Source organism: Phaethon aethereus (assembly GCF_964289735.1).
Source record: "Phaethon aethereus genome assembly, chromosome: 4".
Lineage (NCBI taxonomy): Eukaryota > Metazoa > Chordata > Aves > Phaethontiformes > Phaethontidae > Phaethon > Phaethon aethereus.
In genome coordinates, this window is record NC_138578.1 from 14,142,548 (window position 1) to 14,157,283 (window position 14,736).

General features: G+C 38.5%; 1 protein-coding gene across 1 annotated transcript in view; it reads right to left on the reverse strand.

Annotated features, from left to right (window-relative positions):
- Positions 1 to 448: 448 nt before the first annotated feature.
- The window catches only part of MGAT4D (MGAT4 family member D), a gene marked incomplete at both ends in the record, with an annotated part of 37,563 nt that continues 23,275 nt past the window's right edge, over positions 449 to 14,736 (reverse strand). Inside the window, 8 exons of the mRNA XM_081999109.1 lie at positions 449 to 475; positions 1,015 to 1,127; positions 2,416 to 2,494; positions 2,615 to 2,693; positions 4,780 to 4,973; positions 5,850 to 5,957; positions 10,337 to 10,467; positions 11,387 to 11,498. Of these exons, the coding sequence (XP_081855235.1) occupies positions 449 to 475; positions 1,015 to 1,127; positions 2,416 to 2,494; positions 2,615 to 2,693; positions 4,780 to 4,973; positions 5,850 to 5,957; positions 10,337 to 10,467; positions 11,387 to 11,498 (843 nt within the window). The remainder of the gene's footprint in view (positions 476 to 1,014; positions 1,128 to 2,415; positions 2,495 to 2,614; positions 2,694 to 4,779; positions 4,974 to 5,849; positions 5,958 to 10,336; positions 10,468 to 11,386; positions 11,499 to 14,736) is intronic.

Consider the following 14,736-nt stretch of genomic DNA (forward strand, 5'->3'; position numbering starts at 1 on the left):
TTTTCCTTCAATTCTACTTTCCCTCCAAAATTGAACCATGTTCTTAGTCAAGTTGAAAACTGTGTCCTTAATATTTTTCAAAAATGTCCATATTTTTAGCTCTGGTGAAACACCATACTTTTATGCTTTAGTCCCTGAGACAGCCTGTAACGCCTTATCAATTGTTTGTAACAATATATATTGAATGTTGCCAAGCTAAGGTGAGATTTTTATATATGACACCTTACTCAAGAACATTTTACAGAAATTACTAACATAATCGTGTTCTTTATAGCTTTTAATATTCTTTATATAAATATTTAATAGCTATCTCAACTCTTTCCTAATACACAGTATTAAGAATTAAATGGGTTTGGATTTGTTCTTTTTACCCAGCCAGTTCTTTGTTGCTGTTAGCCTAGTTTTCAAACAATCTGTAACAAGCGACATGTCAAAAATGTATTTTTTTTCAGTTTTCAGAAGTCTTGATAAGTACCTGAAAAAAACCAAATATATTATTTTCTAAAATCTGCAGAAGCATTACCTAAGGCATTAGCTTTTCCCTCTTTCCAACTATGGCTATAGTTTAAGGCTGCAGTAATTCTCTTCAGTGACTTCTGCTGAATATTTTCTACTTAGCGGTTCACACACATTCAGAGAAATCTGAAGAATAAAAAAAATTCATACGTTCATCTGAAAATGTTTGCATATTATAATTAGTAACCAAGATGGTGACTGAAAAAAGCTAGAAAAGCCTCCCTTGTCTCCTTTGGTTGGTTTGTTTATCACAACCCAAATTCTAGCAGCTATATTTACAGCACTGCAAAACAGGAAAATCATCCCATTTGAGCATTTCCAGCACTTTTTCTGTTAAGTAAATTTAACTTCTCCCTTGAATAATTAATGTAATTCTCCACTCGTGTGAGTTTTTCTACACAAAATCTGATTCAAAATCAAACAAAAATTGATGATTATCAATACTATATGGTAGGAAGAACTGAAACTCATTTAATAAAGCTTTAATTAAATGCTTACCTCACTAAGTATTGCCCATACAGGAGAATCAGAATTGACTGATAAACGAATAGCCTGTATTTTTCCTATTGACTGATTGATACTGCCTTCTGCAATTCCATTTTCAAAAGCCCCTAAATAAAAAAATAAAACAAGACCTGTATAAACATATATTAGAATGAAATGTGCTTCCAAGTGAACTTATGCAAAAGCTCTAAATTCCAAATTATAAATTAACTCCAGGGATACAACATTAGGGAAAATAAGTCTTTTGGAAAGAGTCAAACAATTAAAAACTGAAAGATAAAGCTGTAAACAAAAAGAAGGATTCATTCTTTCAGTTACAGCAACTAGGAGCTGGAGAAGAATACAAGAAAATAAAGAACCTATAGCTACAAATGTTAAAAAATAAATTCAAATACATTAGTAGTGACCATACACATATGGCACACATGGTCATGTTAAATAATCTAAAAGAGCTTCTCTCAGAAGTATGCTTATTTTCAAAAAGATGCATTAGGAATCATGGGACAATTCTGATACAGTTCTTCACAATGCTTTTTAACTAACCTTGTTAAACTGGCAAAAAATGACCACAGAAAAATGAAAAACTCTCATCCCATGTATGATACTCATTTCCTATCAACTTGCCTGTGTAGCTGTGAGTTGCTAGCACTTCAGTTTGGATCTCTAATTAGGGCAAAACAGCCATGAGAAGGTGGGAGAGAGGTGCCAATCAAAGCAAACAAGAAGCACTGGTGAGGTGAGAGTGGTTCACTGGGAGAAGAAAGCAATTCTGTAGTAGAAGAGACAGAAGAAAGTGGCAAGCAAAGCAGATCTCCCAGTAGTCCGTTGTTGTTCACATAGTGGCATTTTAGTTTAGGTAATAGCAGAAACCAGGCCTTGGCAAGCATGTGAAGAATTTGCAGTTCATTTAAGAGAAGTCACAGCCCACTGTGAGGAAGGAAGAAGGGGCAGCAGGGGTGGGGGCAAAAAGGGGGAAGGTGCATTGCGTTATGCTTCATCTTCACTTCAAGTTCATGCTGCCATAATCATAAGAACACACAAGTTAATGCTGTCATAATCATAAGAAATCCTCGTCTTCAGCTAAGGTTGCAAAATCCAAACCAGAATCAATTATCCTATTAAGACCTTGCAGAGACTGCAGTTAGTTTTTCTTCTAATTAGATGTCTTGGCTTTTGCCACTGCTGGTAGGATTCTTCATTACTTAAAACCAAATAGGATCGTCGTTGGTCAAGCTTCATACACTGTAATATGCAGTAGCGCAGAGAGTTTCTTTTCCTTACTAGTTCATCTGGGAATGTCGTGTTTATTACAGAGTTAGTGAAATTCTCAAATGCAGAAACATTTTATATGTAAGAACAAAATTTCCGCTTTTGAAGTGACAATAAACAATCTACCTATTTTTAAATATCCGTCCTCAGTTGCTGGGTAGTTAAATTTACTTCCATTGTCAACCAGTTCTTTTCTTAGCATTTCCTGTAAAACATAAAACAATAAATTCTCCAGATATATTTTCTAACGCATGACATTTTATGCTGAACATCATTCTTAAAATAAAATAGCACTGTGTAGTACAGTTGGAAATGAGAGACTTACATCAGCTGGCAACACTTCCACGGTAGTGTTAAACAGTTTATCACCAGGGTGCTCCATGTTTCCACTTCTGAAGAAGTACCTGATGATACAGATGTATTATTTTCAGGTATTTTATACTTTAGAAAACTTTTAGGGAAGTAATTCTTTCCAGTTTCAAAGGAAAGTTTCAAATACCTTTTCTTTAATTAGTTGTGGGCTATAGAGAACAGAAATAGGCATTGAAACTTTCCAATGTGTGACCAAACCATACTAGAGGCTTTTTATTTCAAACAGAACAAGCATTAAAACCATCTTTCTCTGGAGCCACGAATGCATGTGTTCCCCCTTTTCAGTGCTCAAGTTCCAAATAAATTAACTTTCCAGGTTTAAACGGCTAAGGAAAATGTGCTCTCTGATCTGTTCCTATCATCCTAAGGCCGAGGTGGGATGGGCTTCTGTAATGCAATGGCAGCAAAATCCCTGTTTCTACTAGACCATATGCTACATGCCAAGAGAATCCCCCTTTTTATCAATACTCATCAACTCAGGTGCTTCTAAATAATGTCCTTTATAGCTAATGAGCAACAGCACTGTCAAAGAATCCAAGCAAAAACACCTATGAGATTTTAAAAAGGGAAATAAATCCCTGTTTGGTTTTAAATTTCTGGCATTAGAGTTCTTAGCTTTTTAAATCCAAAAAGAGCTAAGGAAGCTTAAAGCATCAACCACCCTCTTCTGGCATCAAATAATCAAGACCTAAGATGGCCACCAAATATTACAGGATTAACTATACATTTTCACATGTATAGCAATGTGATGGAGCTGGGACCCTATGTAAGTTAGCTTCATCCAATACAGCTTCCCAGTAACAGGAAAATTTAAAAATATAGGCTACCCATGTTTCCCAAAGCATAAACCAGTTAATTAACACTGTTGATCAGAGAACACCAGTGTTTATTATAACAACTGTCATTTAGTGCAACTCACTAGAGGGAGATATAGACTTGCTTTCTTAGATTTTTTTTTTTTTAAATAAATGAGAAATCTACAGTCTTTGCAGAAATGGAAGACTCTTAGTTTGGTGACCAGTTTTGGCAGGAACTGTAACAGTGAAGGGAGTTTTCTCTCTGAATATCATTACAGAGATCTGGTAATTATGGCAATTTGTGTCAGAGACCCTCTCCTGGAACTATATTTCTTGCTCAGTTAGTTTTAACTCAGATCTGTTCTCCAATCTGACACACAGAGAAGAAGAAACTTTGCTGAACCAGGCAGGACTGCTTCTTTTTGATGCCAACCTCAATTTGTATTGTTCATAGAGTAAGTCCTGAAAAACACTTCTCTATCTTAAGCTACAGGTGTCTCTTCCTTTCAAAGATGCCCAATAATGTGAAAACAGAGAAGATAGTTTCATCTTTTAGAATGAGAAAAACATTCAAGGTGGGACTTGCCTGTAGATCCAAACACGTGAAGATAGAAGTCTGTCTGTGACCCAAGCGTTCAAGCTCTCATTACATGCAAGGGAGATATACTCAGTACGGTCAGTGAAACTTAGCAGTTGACTCAGGTGACCAGAGAATGAGATGAATAGCTGTCTAGCTTCCACTGACTGTATCAGGTAGATCTCTATCTGTCATGTATAGCAGGAGCTTACACACTTTATGTAGCCATCTCTACTGTAAACATCTATATTCAAGTGTCTGAACGTTCAACTGAATCCCACTTCTATTAGTTCACTCATCATTATTTCCCACAACAGTGATATTTTCGCTTCGCTTTCACGTACACTGGTAAGTGTCTGGTCTGGGACATGGCCTTTGACTTGACATCATGCAAGCTGACAACCTTCTGTTGACAACTACAGAAATAAAGCTTTCATTGACTCCATTGATGAAATTCACTAGTTAAAAACAAACTCCTTTGAGAATTATTGTAAGAGAATATAAAATATTTAACTGAAGGAATAAAAGGAAAAAATAAAATAGGAAACTCTCCAATTACCAAGGAAGAAATGTTATTCAGGAGGGGAATTCAAGAAGGGGAGAGGATAAATAGCAAATAATGGATTTTTTGTCATTAACGAGGCTATGGTTTATGTGAACAGTTGAGCACTGGTGCTTTTGAACAGACTCATTTCCAAACTGGATATATGTAGGCTTCCATATTCCATATCATGAAATACTTACTTTTCAACTTTCAGTGGATTTAAAAAGGTGAAGCTGATGTAGTCCCCTGCCACTGGAGCTGAAGCCCAAAAACAGTCTTTTCCTTCATAAATTTTTTCCAGGGTATATTGCTGGTATATATGTAGGCTTGTATGCACTTTTGCAGGTGGATTATTATGTGCTTTATGTAGCACATTTTTGCCAAAATCTTTATCCTGTTGGATATAAAGAAATGTAATTTCACTATATAATGAAAAAAAAGTGCTCCGACATCTTGAATTACTACCGGAAGCTATTACAGAAAACAATTACCTCAGTGTCAAAAAATATAGAACCTATTTCTAATAAAAATAGAATATTCATTTCAATGTAATCACTAAGACTCAACGTTACAGTTTGTAGACAGAGCTGCAGTGATTATTTCTCAGTTGTCTAGATTTAAAAATAAACTCCTCTACAGCAGGCTATTTCATAGCCATGTCTACTATGCCTTCTGCCAGAACATCTGATATTGGGTCTCTGCGAAAGGCTACATGAACCTCTAGTCTGATCCAATACAGCAATTTGAATGATCTCACAACTAGTCTGAATGGCACCATCAGGACATCCCTGAAGTCTCGTGCTTCGTTGTTCTTGTCCTTATCAGATACATAGCAGATCCATTGTTTGCCCTCCAAACTTTCCCTAAAAATCTATGGCCGTCATGATAGCCACACCCTTGTCCTACCAGTACACCTTCTTCTTCATAGTCCCTCATATTGGGATTGTGGACTATTTGGCCAAAACAAACCACCATAGCTGTTTGTGTTTGTATGGTGCAGAGCACATGAAACCTTGTGCTGTGAAGAGGGTTCCTACATGCCATGAAATGCTACGATGACTAGAGGTTCAAAGATGTTTGTGCAGAAGCAGTGTGCACCACCTGCAGTTTAGATACCAGATCAGTATGCTCGCCCAGATCTGTAAACCAACGTTCTTGGATATGGAAATGCCACCTAATGCCAAAGATGCAATGCTTGAAACTGATTGGAGAAACAAGTCAGAACACAAGCATATAATTTAGAAGTATGGCATTAATTTCTTGTCCTTACTTTCAAATTCTGTATCTTCCCAGCCAATGATGAATAAATTCCCACATGCTGAAAGAGAGATGGTTTAGCACGGATACGTAACTTTGCCTTTTCCTTTTCACAGTGTATCTGGAAAGAAAGTAAAAGGGAGTGAAGTTTTATTTAAACAGAGGAGAGACAAACCAAGTTCCATAAGGCAATTTAATTATGTAGTTGAGGGTATGGGTCCAGGTTTTCTATGCATATATAAATGAGTAATCCTTAAATTAACAGTCACCTTATTTCAAATACACTGTTTCTAGACCTAAACTCGTAATTCCACTCATGGTGCTATGTAGATTTGAAGGCTCAATCACCACTAGTTCAGGGATTTCTGCACTGTATACCAGTGAGTACACCTCAGAGTGACGAAAATGGACCTCAAATCTGAAACTGATTGGGTTTTTTAATTTTAATTTTTTAAAATTTTAAATTTTTGGAAATTTCATTTCAACTTTTGGCCTTGCCATATCATTCTAATTAAACTATTTTGACCAAAACTGACCTTCTTGAGATAGATTCCGGTTACATTTCAGTCTTTATCATTTTGGCTCTTCCTGCTATGTTTGAGATGCTTATAATGTACTATACTATAACTTATGTATCTTTTATCTTATAATTACATAAAGCCCTTAGATACCGTAATTCAATCCCGATTTTCCAGTTTAGTACACTTTGTGACATCACATATACCAGGGAATTAAATAACTGTAATTGGTACTAATTTCTGAGTGTCTTGATTTTTGAATGATAGCAAATTACTTCTTTAAATTTAATTTTTGTTCTATATCTATAGAGAATCATAGTTTGATATAATAAAGCAAACATGCTACAATAATGAGATATAATGAACCATAATGCCACAGAACAGAGCTAAAATGAGACTCCCTAGGTTCTACTCTCAGTTCTGCCACGGAATTATTGTATGAGTTTGGAAGATCATTTAACTTCTCTGTATCCCAGGCCTCACATCTTTAGATTTGAGAGGATAACGTGTTTACCTCTTCAATCAAGTGCTTTCAGTTCTAGAAAAGAAAAATATTACATAATATACCAATGTCTTCCAAAGCTAGAAGTGATAAAGTCTTCACTCAGCTGGCTTAAACACCAAAGCTCACAGGGGATTTATGGTTTCCACAGAAGTACTAATTAAAAGTTCAAAACCATCTGGAAGGCTATAGAAAGAACTAAGTATTTTTATGTTTGTCCGCAGCAGATGTTCAGCAAAACAATGTAAAAACACAATACATGCAAACTGATCTGTTGGCAGCTGTTTCTTTGAAAAGCACGCTATACTTTTGCTAGAAGAAAAATCATTATAAGAAAATAAACTTGTGATCTTTCTACTGACAGGGTTTGCAGTTCATCCCCTGTAACAATGTAGTCTCTAGCATGTCTCCTTTTATGCTATGGCAGCACTACCAAAAGACTACTTCTGGTAGCAGCTGACAATAATCAGTAGCACAGGACTGGTGTGGTCATTTGTGCAGAAACTGAGATGAGGCTCCTCACTGAGTCAGGGCTCCCATCTTTGCAGCCTGCTAGTCCCCACTACACTTGATAGATACATGTCACTGCATAGGATCACAGAATCCTAGAATGATTTGGGTTGGAAGGGACCTTTGAACATCATCTAGGTCCAACCCCCTGCCATGGGCAGGGACATCTTCAGCTAGATCAGGTCGCTCAAAGCTCCATCCAACCTGACTTTCAACACTTCCAGTGATCGGTCATCCACAGCTGCCCTGGGAAACCTCTTCCAGTGTCTCACTACCCTCACTGTAAAAAATGTCTTCTTTATGTCCAATCTAAATCTATCCTCTTTCCATTTAAGACTGTTGCCGCTTGTCCTGTCACGACATGCCCTGGTAAAAAGTCTTTCTCCATCTTTCTTCTAAGCCCCTTTCAAGTACTGGAAGGCTGCAGTAAGGTCTTCCCAGAGCCTTCTCTTCTCCAGGCTGAACAACCCCAACTCTCTCAGCCTGTCCTCATAGGAGAGCTGTTCCATCCCTCTGATCGTTTTTGTGGCCCTCCTCTGGACCCGCTCCAACAGGTCCATGTCTTCTTTGTACTAGGGACCCCAGAATTGGATGATGGTTCATAGGAGGTAAAAATTATGACGTTTCTGAACCACACAGAGATCTGATGGCTCTGATCATCACAAACTACCTTTTCCAAGCCTGTGAGCAGATGTAGCTGAATCTTGGTATGTTAATACTCAGCCCAGGCAGTAAACACTTGCCAAACACTCATCACCACAGGATGGCACATAAAAGCCACAAGCAGCTGCCCCATTGACCCTCCTGTGAGGCACAGCATGTGGTCACTCAGTGACATTCTTAGAGCTGCTTGGAAAGGGGAAAGTGCGAGGATTTCTGTCAGCTTGCCTTCTCTGGCGCCTGTAGGAAATTCCACTGCTTCAACCTGTCAAGCAGAGGAGGAGCAGCAGCTGGGATCTCTGTCCTTCTTCCAGCCTCCATTTTGTGCATTCTCATGAATAGTCCCAGCAGGTCATGCCACTGGTCATTCCCACCCAAGGGTAGCATTCGAGTGACTTGTCTCAATAGGTTTTTGCTACCCACAGCAATTGAAATTGCAATTGCAGAAGTGAAACTCAACAGAAACCTGCTGGTACCACTCCGCTTTGGCTTGGCCGGAGCAGATTCGCACGAGCTGCCTGCCTGCCTTTCAGGAACACAGCTTCATTTTAGGTATGAATCAGGTCTTAGAAGCCAGAACAGTCATTTAAAAATAAAAGTAAAACGTTTCATCTATAGGATGGAAGTTGGCACACGTTAGACAGATCTGGAATTGATGATGTTAACCTAATAGTATCTCTTTTTAATTCTGTTATCACAGGCAGACGAGAACTTAAATTACAGGTCTTGAGGCTCACTCTAAGTCCTATAATCTGGCCTAACCCATGGAGTAGGATTTCAAAGCTTACTCCTATCCGTATGAAATGATGTGCTGGGATAGAGTTAATTTTCTTCCTAGTAGCTAGTATGGTGCTGTGTTTTGGATTTGTGCTGAAAAAAGTATTGATGAGATAGAGATGTTTTTGTTATTGCTGAGCAGTGCTTACACAGAGTCAAGGCCTTTTCTGCTTTTCACCCCACCAGTGAGCAGGCTGGGGGTGCACAAGAAGCTGGGAGGGGACACAGCTGGGAGAGCTGACTCCAACTGCCCAAAGGGATATTCCACACCATAGATGTCATGCTCAGCATATAAAGCTGGGGGAAAAAGAAGGACGGGGGGATGTCCGGAGCGATGGAGTCTGTCTTCCCAAGTAACTGTTATGTGTGATGGAGCCCTCCTCTCCTGGAGATGGCTGAACACCTGCCTGCCCGTGGGGAGTGGTGAATGGATTCCTTGTTTTGCTTTGCTTGTGTGCACGGCTTTTGCTTTCCCTGTGAAACTGTCTTTATCTCAACCCATGAGTTTTCTCACTTTTACCCTTCTGATTCTCTCCCCTATCCCATCGGGGGGGAGTGAGCAAGTGGCTGCGTGGGGCTTAGTTGCCAGCTGGGGTTAAACCACAGCAAGTGGGAATTAAGACTCCTCAGTGGCATAACTAAATGTAAAACCAGGGACCTTCCACCATCCCCAGGTGTCACCTCTGCTACACAGCAAAACTTGAAGCTTGTTTGTTCCACTCCCCTCCGTCTCCTGCTCCACACAGCTCCTGTCTCTTCTTCCATCTTTATCAACACAAAAGTAACATGTGCGAATGCCTGGAGTGGGAACTGGCTACACTAATCATATAAAACTCTTGAACCTTAAAAACCAAGAAGGAGCAGAAACTCTGGTCATTCCTTCATGGCACAGTCCGTTATACAAGAAGAGTCTGAGCAGTGACCAGCACCAAAGACTGGTGAGAGAAAGAATGCAAAGGGACACAAAGAAATACTTACCATGTCATTGGTCTGTAGTGCTAGAAATGGCACCTTTCGCAATTCAGCACAACTCTTTCTTCGATTTTCAGTGAAAAGTATAATTTAGTTAGTTTGATCTACATGTTTCCCTGCATTTTTTTTTTTCTGGCAAACAGTCAATTTTTTTCCCAGGTAGTAAAACATTTAAAGCAAAACAGTTAAGGTCTGCTTCCTAAAAGAAGGAATTGGTACACAAAATTCAGAACAACTATGATTGCAAAAATTGTATGCTTTACTGACTTTCATATTAGAAGGTCAGCAGGAGGTTACAAGAAGTGATAGTCCACATAGGTTTACATATTCAAAATTTTCTTTGCTGCTGCAGGGTTGCGTACGTGACCAGCTGCAAGCAGATGTGAGCTTGTGCTGTCCATGTTCTGAGCTGACGGAGGTAAAAGAGTTCTGGTGTGCAGACCTGTCCCCACAAATTCTAAAGTAAGTCAGGTTTGAGAGGTTTCTATTCTGCTTTTTGAAAATATTGTTTGAATACTGTTTGAATATTACTTACGTTTATAAATGCATAGACATACTTACTGCATCCTTTTCTGGATTGCACACTTTAACCCAGAGCAGGTGGTCTATAAGCCAGTCTATGGGCTTATCTCTATAGAACATGAGAAAAAATTCCACTATGAGTGGCAGGTCTTCTGATTTAAACAATTTTCCTGAAAACAAGACAAGAAGTTACATATTCAGATATTTTTATTGCTATGCAAAAATCACCAGCCTGTTTACTCCACCCTTAAACATATGGATGTAATTCTGATATTTATTGGAAGTTTTACACAGGCTCCATCTGTGGAGATTTTCTTATCCTCCAGCTTGTTGAGATTTTGAAAAGATTTCCATTCCATACCTGGCTATAGTCTCACATGGTCAACCAGTTGACTAATAAAGCATGCAGTTATATCCTAGTTCCAAACACAAATCTGCCAGTCATCTGTATCAGTGTGTCAGATGAAAGAAAGTCTGAATAATTCCTCAAAATGCTAGACATGCAATTTCACTGTCAATACTATACTGAATATCTTTAAATTAAGACCTAGAAATGAAACATGGTGCTTTTAAAATACTATCACTGTTTATTTACTTCTCTTGCTATTTGTATTAGATTTTGTTAGATTTCTTTGTTTGACCTAACACTTATAAGGTGTTATCACAAGTAAATTGTATTAGAACCAAAGAAAAAAGACAAAAAGAAAATAATAAAAAACCTTCCCTGTGATATGGGATGCATGTTTTTCTCTATAACAGAAAGGAAGCAGATTTTTTATAGATTGTTTAAATTGCATTCTTGAAAAGACGACTACCCTCTACAGGGGCACATAGTGCCCTGAGGTTGAGGTGGAACAATTTGCTTCTTCTGGGAACCCAACTACTAGATCCTATGCTGAGGACACTCTGCATTAATAAGACAGTTCTAGAGAACACAGAAAGTAAAAGACTTTCAGTGGGAGCTTTCCTGAAGACAAGGCAGTTTTGGTATGCGAGTCCTTCCATGCTTTAAAATGTAATTCCAAGTGAGACCCACTCAACGTACACAGCTCCAAATCCAATCAGCCCTGCTGAGGTCTTAATACTTACCAATAAATCCAAGCTGAGAGAACTCGAGAATCATCCACTCTTGGGACTGTTGAGCAGCAAAGTTTTTTATACTTTCAATATAATCAGGTTTGGCTATAATATCATCTTCCAGCTGGGGGGAAAAAAAGGCAACAAAAAACAGAAGGCAAGTGGTGGTGATGCTGCCACATGTAAGTGATAACTGCATTGTGTTTCACTGCTGTACAGTGTGTACTGAAGTTGTGCCAAACTACAGCGCATTTCTATTTAGCTTCTACATATACCTCTGTTTTGCTATCATTCGTTAAATATTTATTTACAGGAGTGACTATACACCATGAGTGCTTCTCACTTTTTTGAGACGAGAGGACTCCCTACGTTAAAGAGATCTCACTTAAAAGAAAACATTAAGCAAAAAGATAGAGGTTGCGGCAGAAGACAGCAGGCAATCTGTACTGAAGTTGTATAAGCATTGATAAGCAGCAGGAGCAAATTGTTTGAAAAGAGAGGCATCTAAAGCAGATGGTTAAAAGCTCTGTAGAGTAGCCTAGGCAGACTTTGTTGTAGCTAAATGATGACAGAGAAGAACTATGGATGATTACTGAGACGCCAGTAGAAAGCAAGATGTTTCAGTGAATGCTAGTCATGAAAGAAGGAACATGCTGTGAAGCACACTGAAGGACAGGAATACATAGAGCTTTTGAGGTGTTGTAAAGGCTGACACAGAATACAGCAGTAGAGGCAGCTAAAGGATACTCAGAAAAGGAGACTGACTTCCATCAAGGAAACGGGAAAGGCCTTGGCTGCATTCTTGCATGGCTTTCAGAGAAGAAAGGGGGATCTGAAAAGCCAGAAGCTGTTCCAGTTATTAAAGCTGAGGATAACGAGTCCAAACAAGGAGTTCAGAGGTAATGACACAAAGGACATAAATGAATTCCAGAAATAATTAAGCAGCAAGTAATTCAAGGTTTGAATTTGGTATGGGTGTGAAAAACACAGGAAGAGGAAGCTAAGCCTTCAGGAAAATGTTGTTGGGGTGCAGTGTAATGATACCATTAATTTGGTCTAACTGCTGTACTTCATTGGCCCTGGTGCTTGTCCAGTGGTGCTGGAATCTGATTCAGAAAGCTAAACAGCTAGAAAATGAATGCTATGAGAAATGCACGGTTTCCTGCTGGTTTTGCATCCTCAACTGACTCAGCGCAGAGTCAGCAGCAAGAGCATGAGAGAACAGGCCCACAGCTTTTAGCTGAATTTGGCCATTACTACAAATGTAGGGCTGGTGGGGGAGAAATGCGTTGTCGACAATGAGCCCAGGAGGAAGTAGAATGAAATTTGAAAGAGAAGATTAAAAGATCTGTTTTGACCCTGTCAGCTTTTGGTGATGGTAAGATAACAAAAAATAGATGGAGATGAACAGATCAAGATGAATGCTTATTAACAGATTCTGAGATCTGGGGACTGAGTTGAGGTGACAGTTATGCAGAAGAAAACAACAAAAAAAACCCAAAACATCAACTGACAAGAAATCTTCCGTAAAATTAAATGAGCTAAGAGGATTATCCAGTAGCTGGATGTAAAGAGAGAAGAGCAAGGAATCAGTGTCAGAGAAACCTTAAAGAGAAATTGAGGGGCACCCAAAAAAGGATGAAAGGCAGAGAGAGGAGCATCTCAAAAACCTAGTGAGACCACCGTATTGAGAAACACTAGAAGAAAGCATACAGTAGTAGTAAAGATGAAAAATATAGAGGCTGATGCAAAGTGGATGTGAATGTGGTTACGAACGGAAAATAGTTTTGCATAGTGAAAAGTCTGAAACAGTCTTTTCTGAAGCTGACAGTTAAAAGTGAATATTGGAGAATGTAGTTTGATATCCTATGTAGCACAGGCCATTAAAAGTTGTTTATTTAGCCCTGTACTGAGCCCCGTAATTTGTGTTCAACTAAAGCACATCTTCTTGAAGAGGATCTGCCAATGCCTAGAGATTCCAGTATCAGTTCTTTTTCAGTAAGGTATACTATATGTAATTATCCTGAACGCTTAGTATGTGGTACCCAAATTCTAATTTGAATTTTTCTGGCTTCAGATTACAGCCACTTCTTTTTCATATGCTTTTACCTACCAAAGGAGATTACGCAGTGGCTGTACACAGCTGGATCAGGAAGTTTAAGATATGAACTGTCTACTCCATTTGCCCCATCGCCATGAGAAGGCCAGCAGAACACATGATTGCAGCTGATTTCCCTTCACTCATCAGTACTTTGGGATGAAAAAAGTTATGTGCACAATAGCAAGGCTATGTAAGTTTCTTAAATGACAGACAATAAATGGGTTTCCATTTGTTTTTCTTATGTGGGCTACCTGTCTAAGAGAAGTGAAAATAAAGAAGCAACAAAAAAGTGGTAGCATACAATGGAAGCGTAGGCATCAGACAGGAAAGTATCTTCCTTTCTAAATTATAGTAAGGTATTTTTATATTTTGAAGACTGTTAAGCTGAGAAATCTTATTCTCTCACTTTTCTACAGAAAACAAAACTCCAATAGTTCATTCCATAAAGATTGTGTATTGTTTTAGGTTTTTTTAGTACAAGCATAAGGAAAATTTCAGCTAAAAATGCACTTTCATGAAAGTTATTCCTTTTAGGGACTCTACTAAACAACAGGCTTGACCTAGAGTCTAGTGGGGGGAAGAAAAATAAAAGTCAATACAAAGACTCCTAATGACTTCACTGAACTATTGCTCAGGCCTTAAAACCATTAGAGAAACACACAAGAGAAATTATAATAATGGTGTACAGATAAGTGCTGCTGGCAATATATATTACCAGTATGTACATTTATGTTACATATGTAATAGGCTAAGCTCCCCCAGCCTCCACAAGGAAAAAACTCATTAGGTGAAAAAAGCATAGCAGTAGTTCAGTTAACTAAGTTTGACGTTTATAATGGATTTTAACTGAAGATAGTACAAGATTGATTTAATGCTTTATTTTTGGTTCACCTGAGTGCTAATAGAAAACACTTCCCAAAAACTGCTGTATCCAAGTTTCTCACTTTGAAATGTTTAATCACTTCAGAATAAACTAAGTCTACATGAACACAAAGAACAAATGCATCTCCTCACTACTAGATTGTGCTTCAACTGCCTGCTTTTATGGCTGTGTAAGGTCCCATTATCTTGTCTCTGACATTATTACAAGTGTCTCAAGGGACTCTGGTGGACTCCAGGAAGTATAGTGAAAGTGGAAACAAGTATTTCAAAGTTTTATTGATTAAGAAAACAGTAGGAGCAGTAGCTGGTTCAGGGAAAAACAAACAAACAAACAACAAAAAGCCAGGCAAAGTAGAAGAGATGCTCCGAGTAAAAGAGG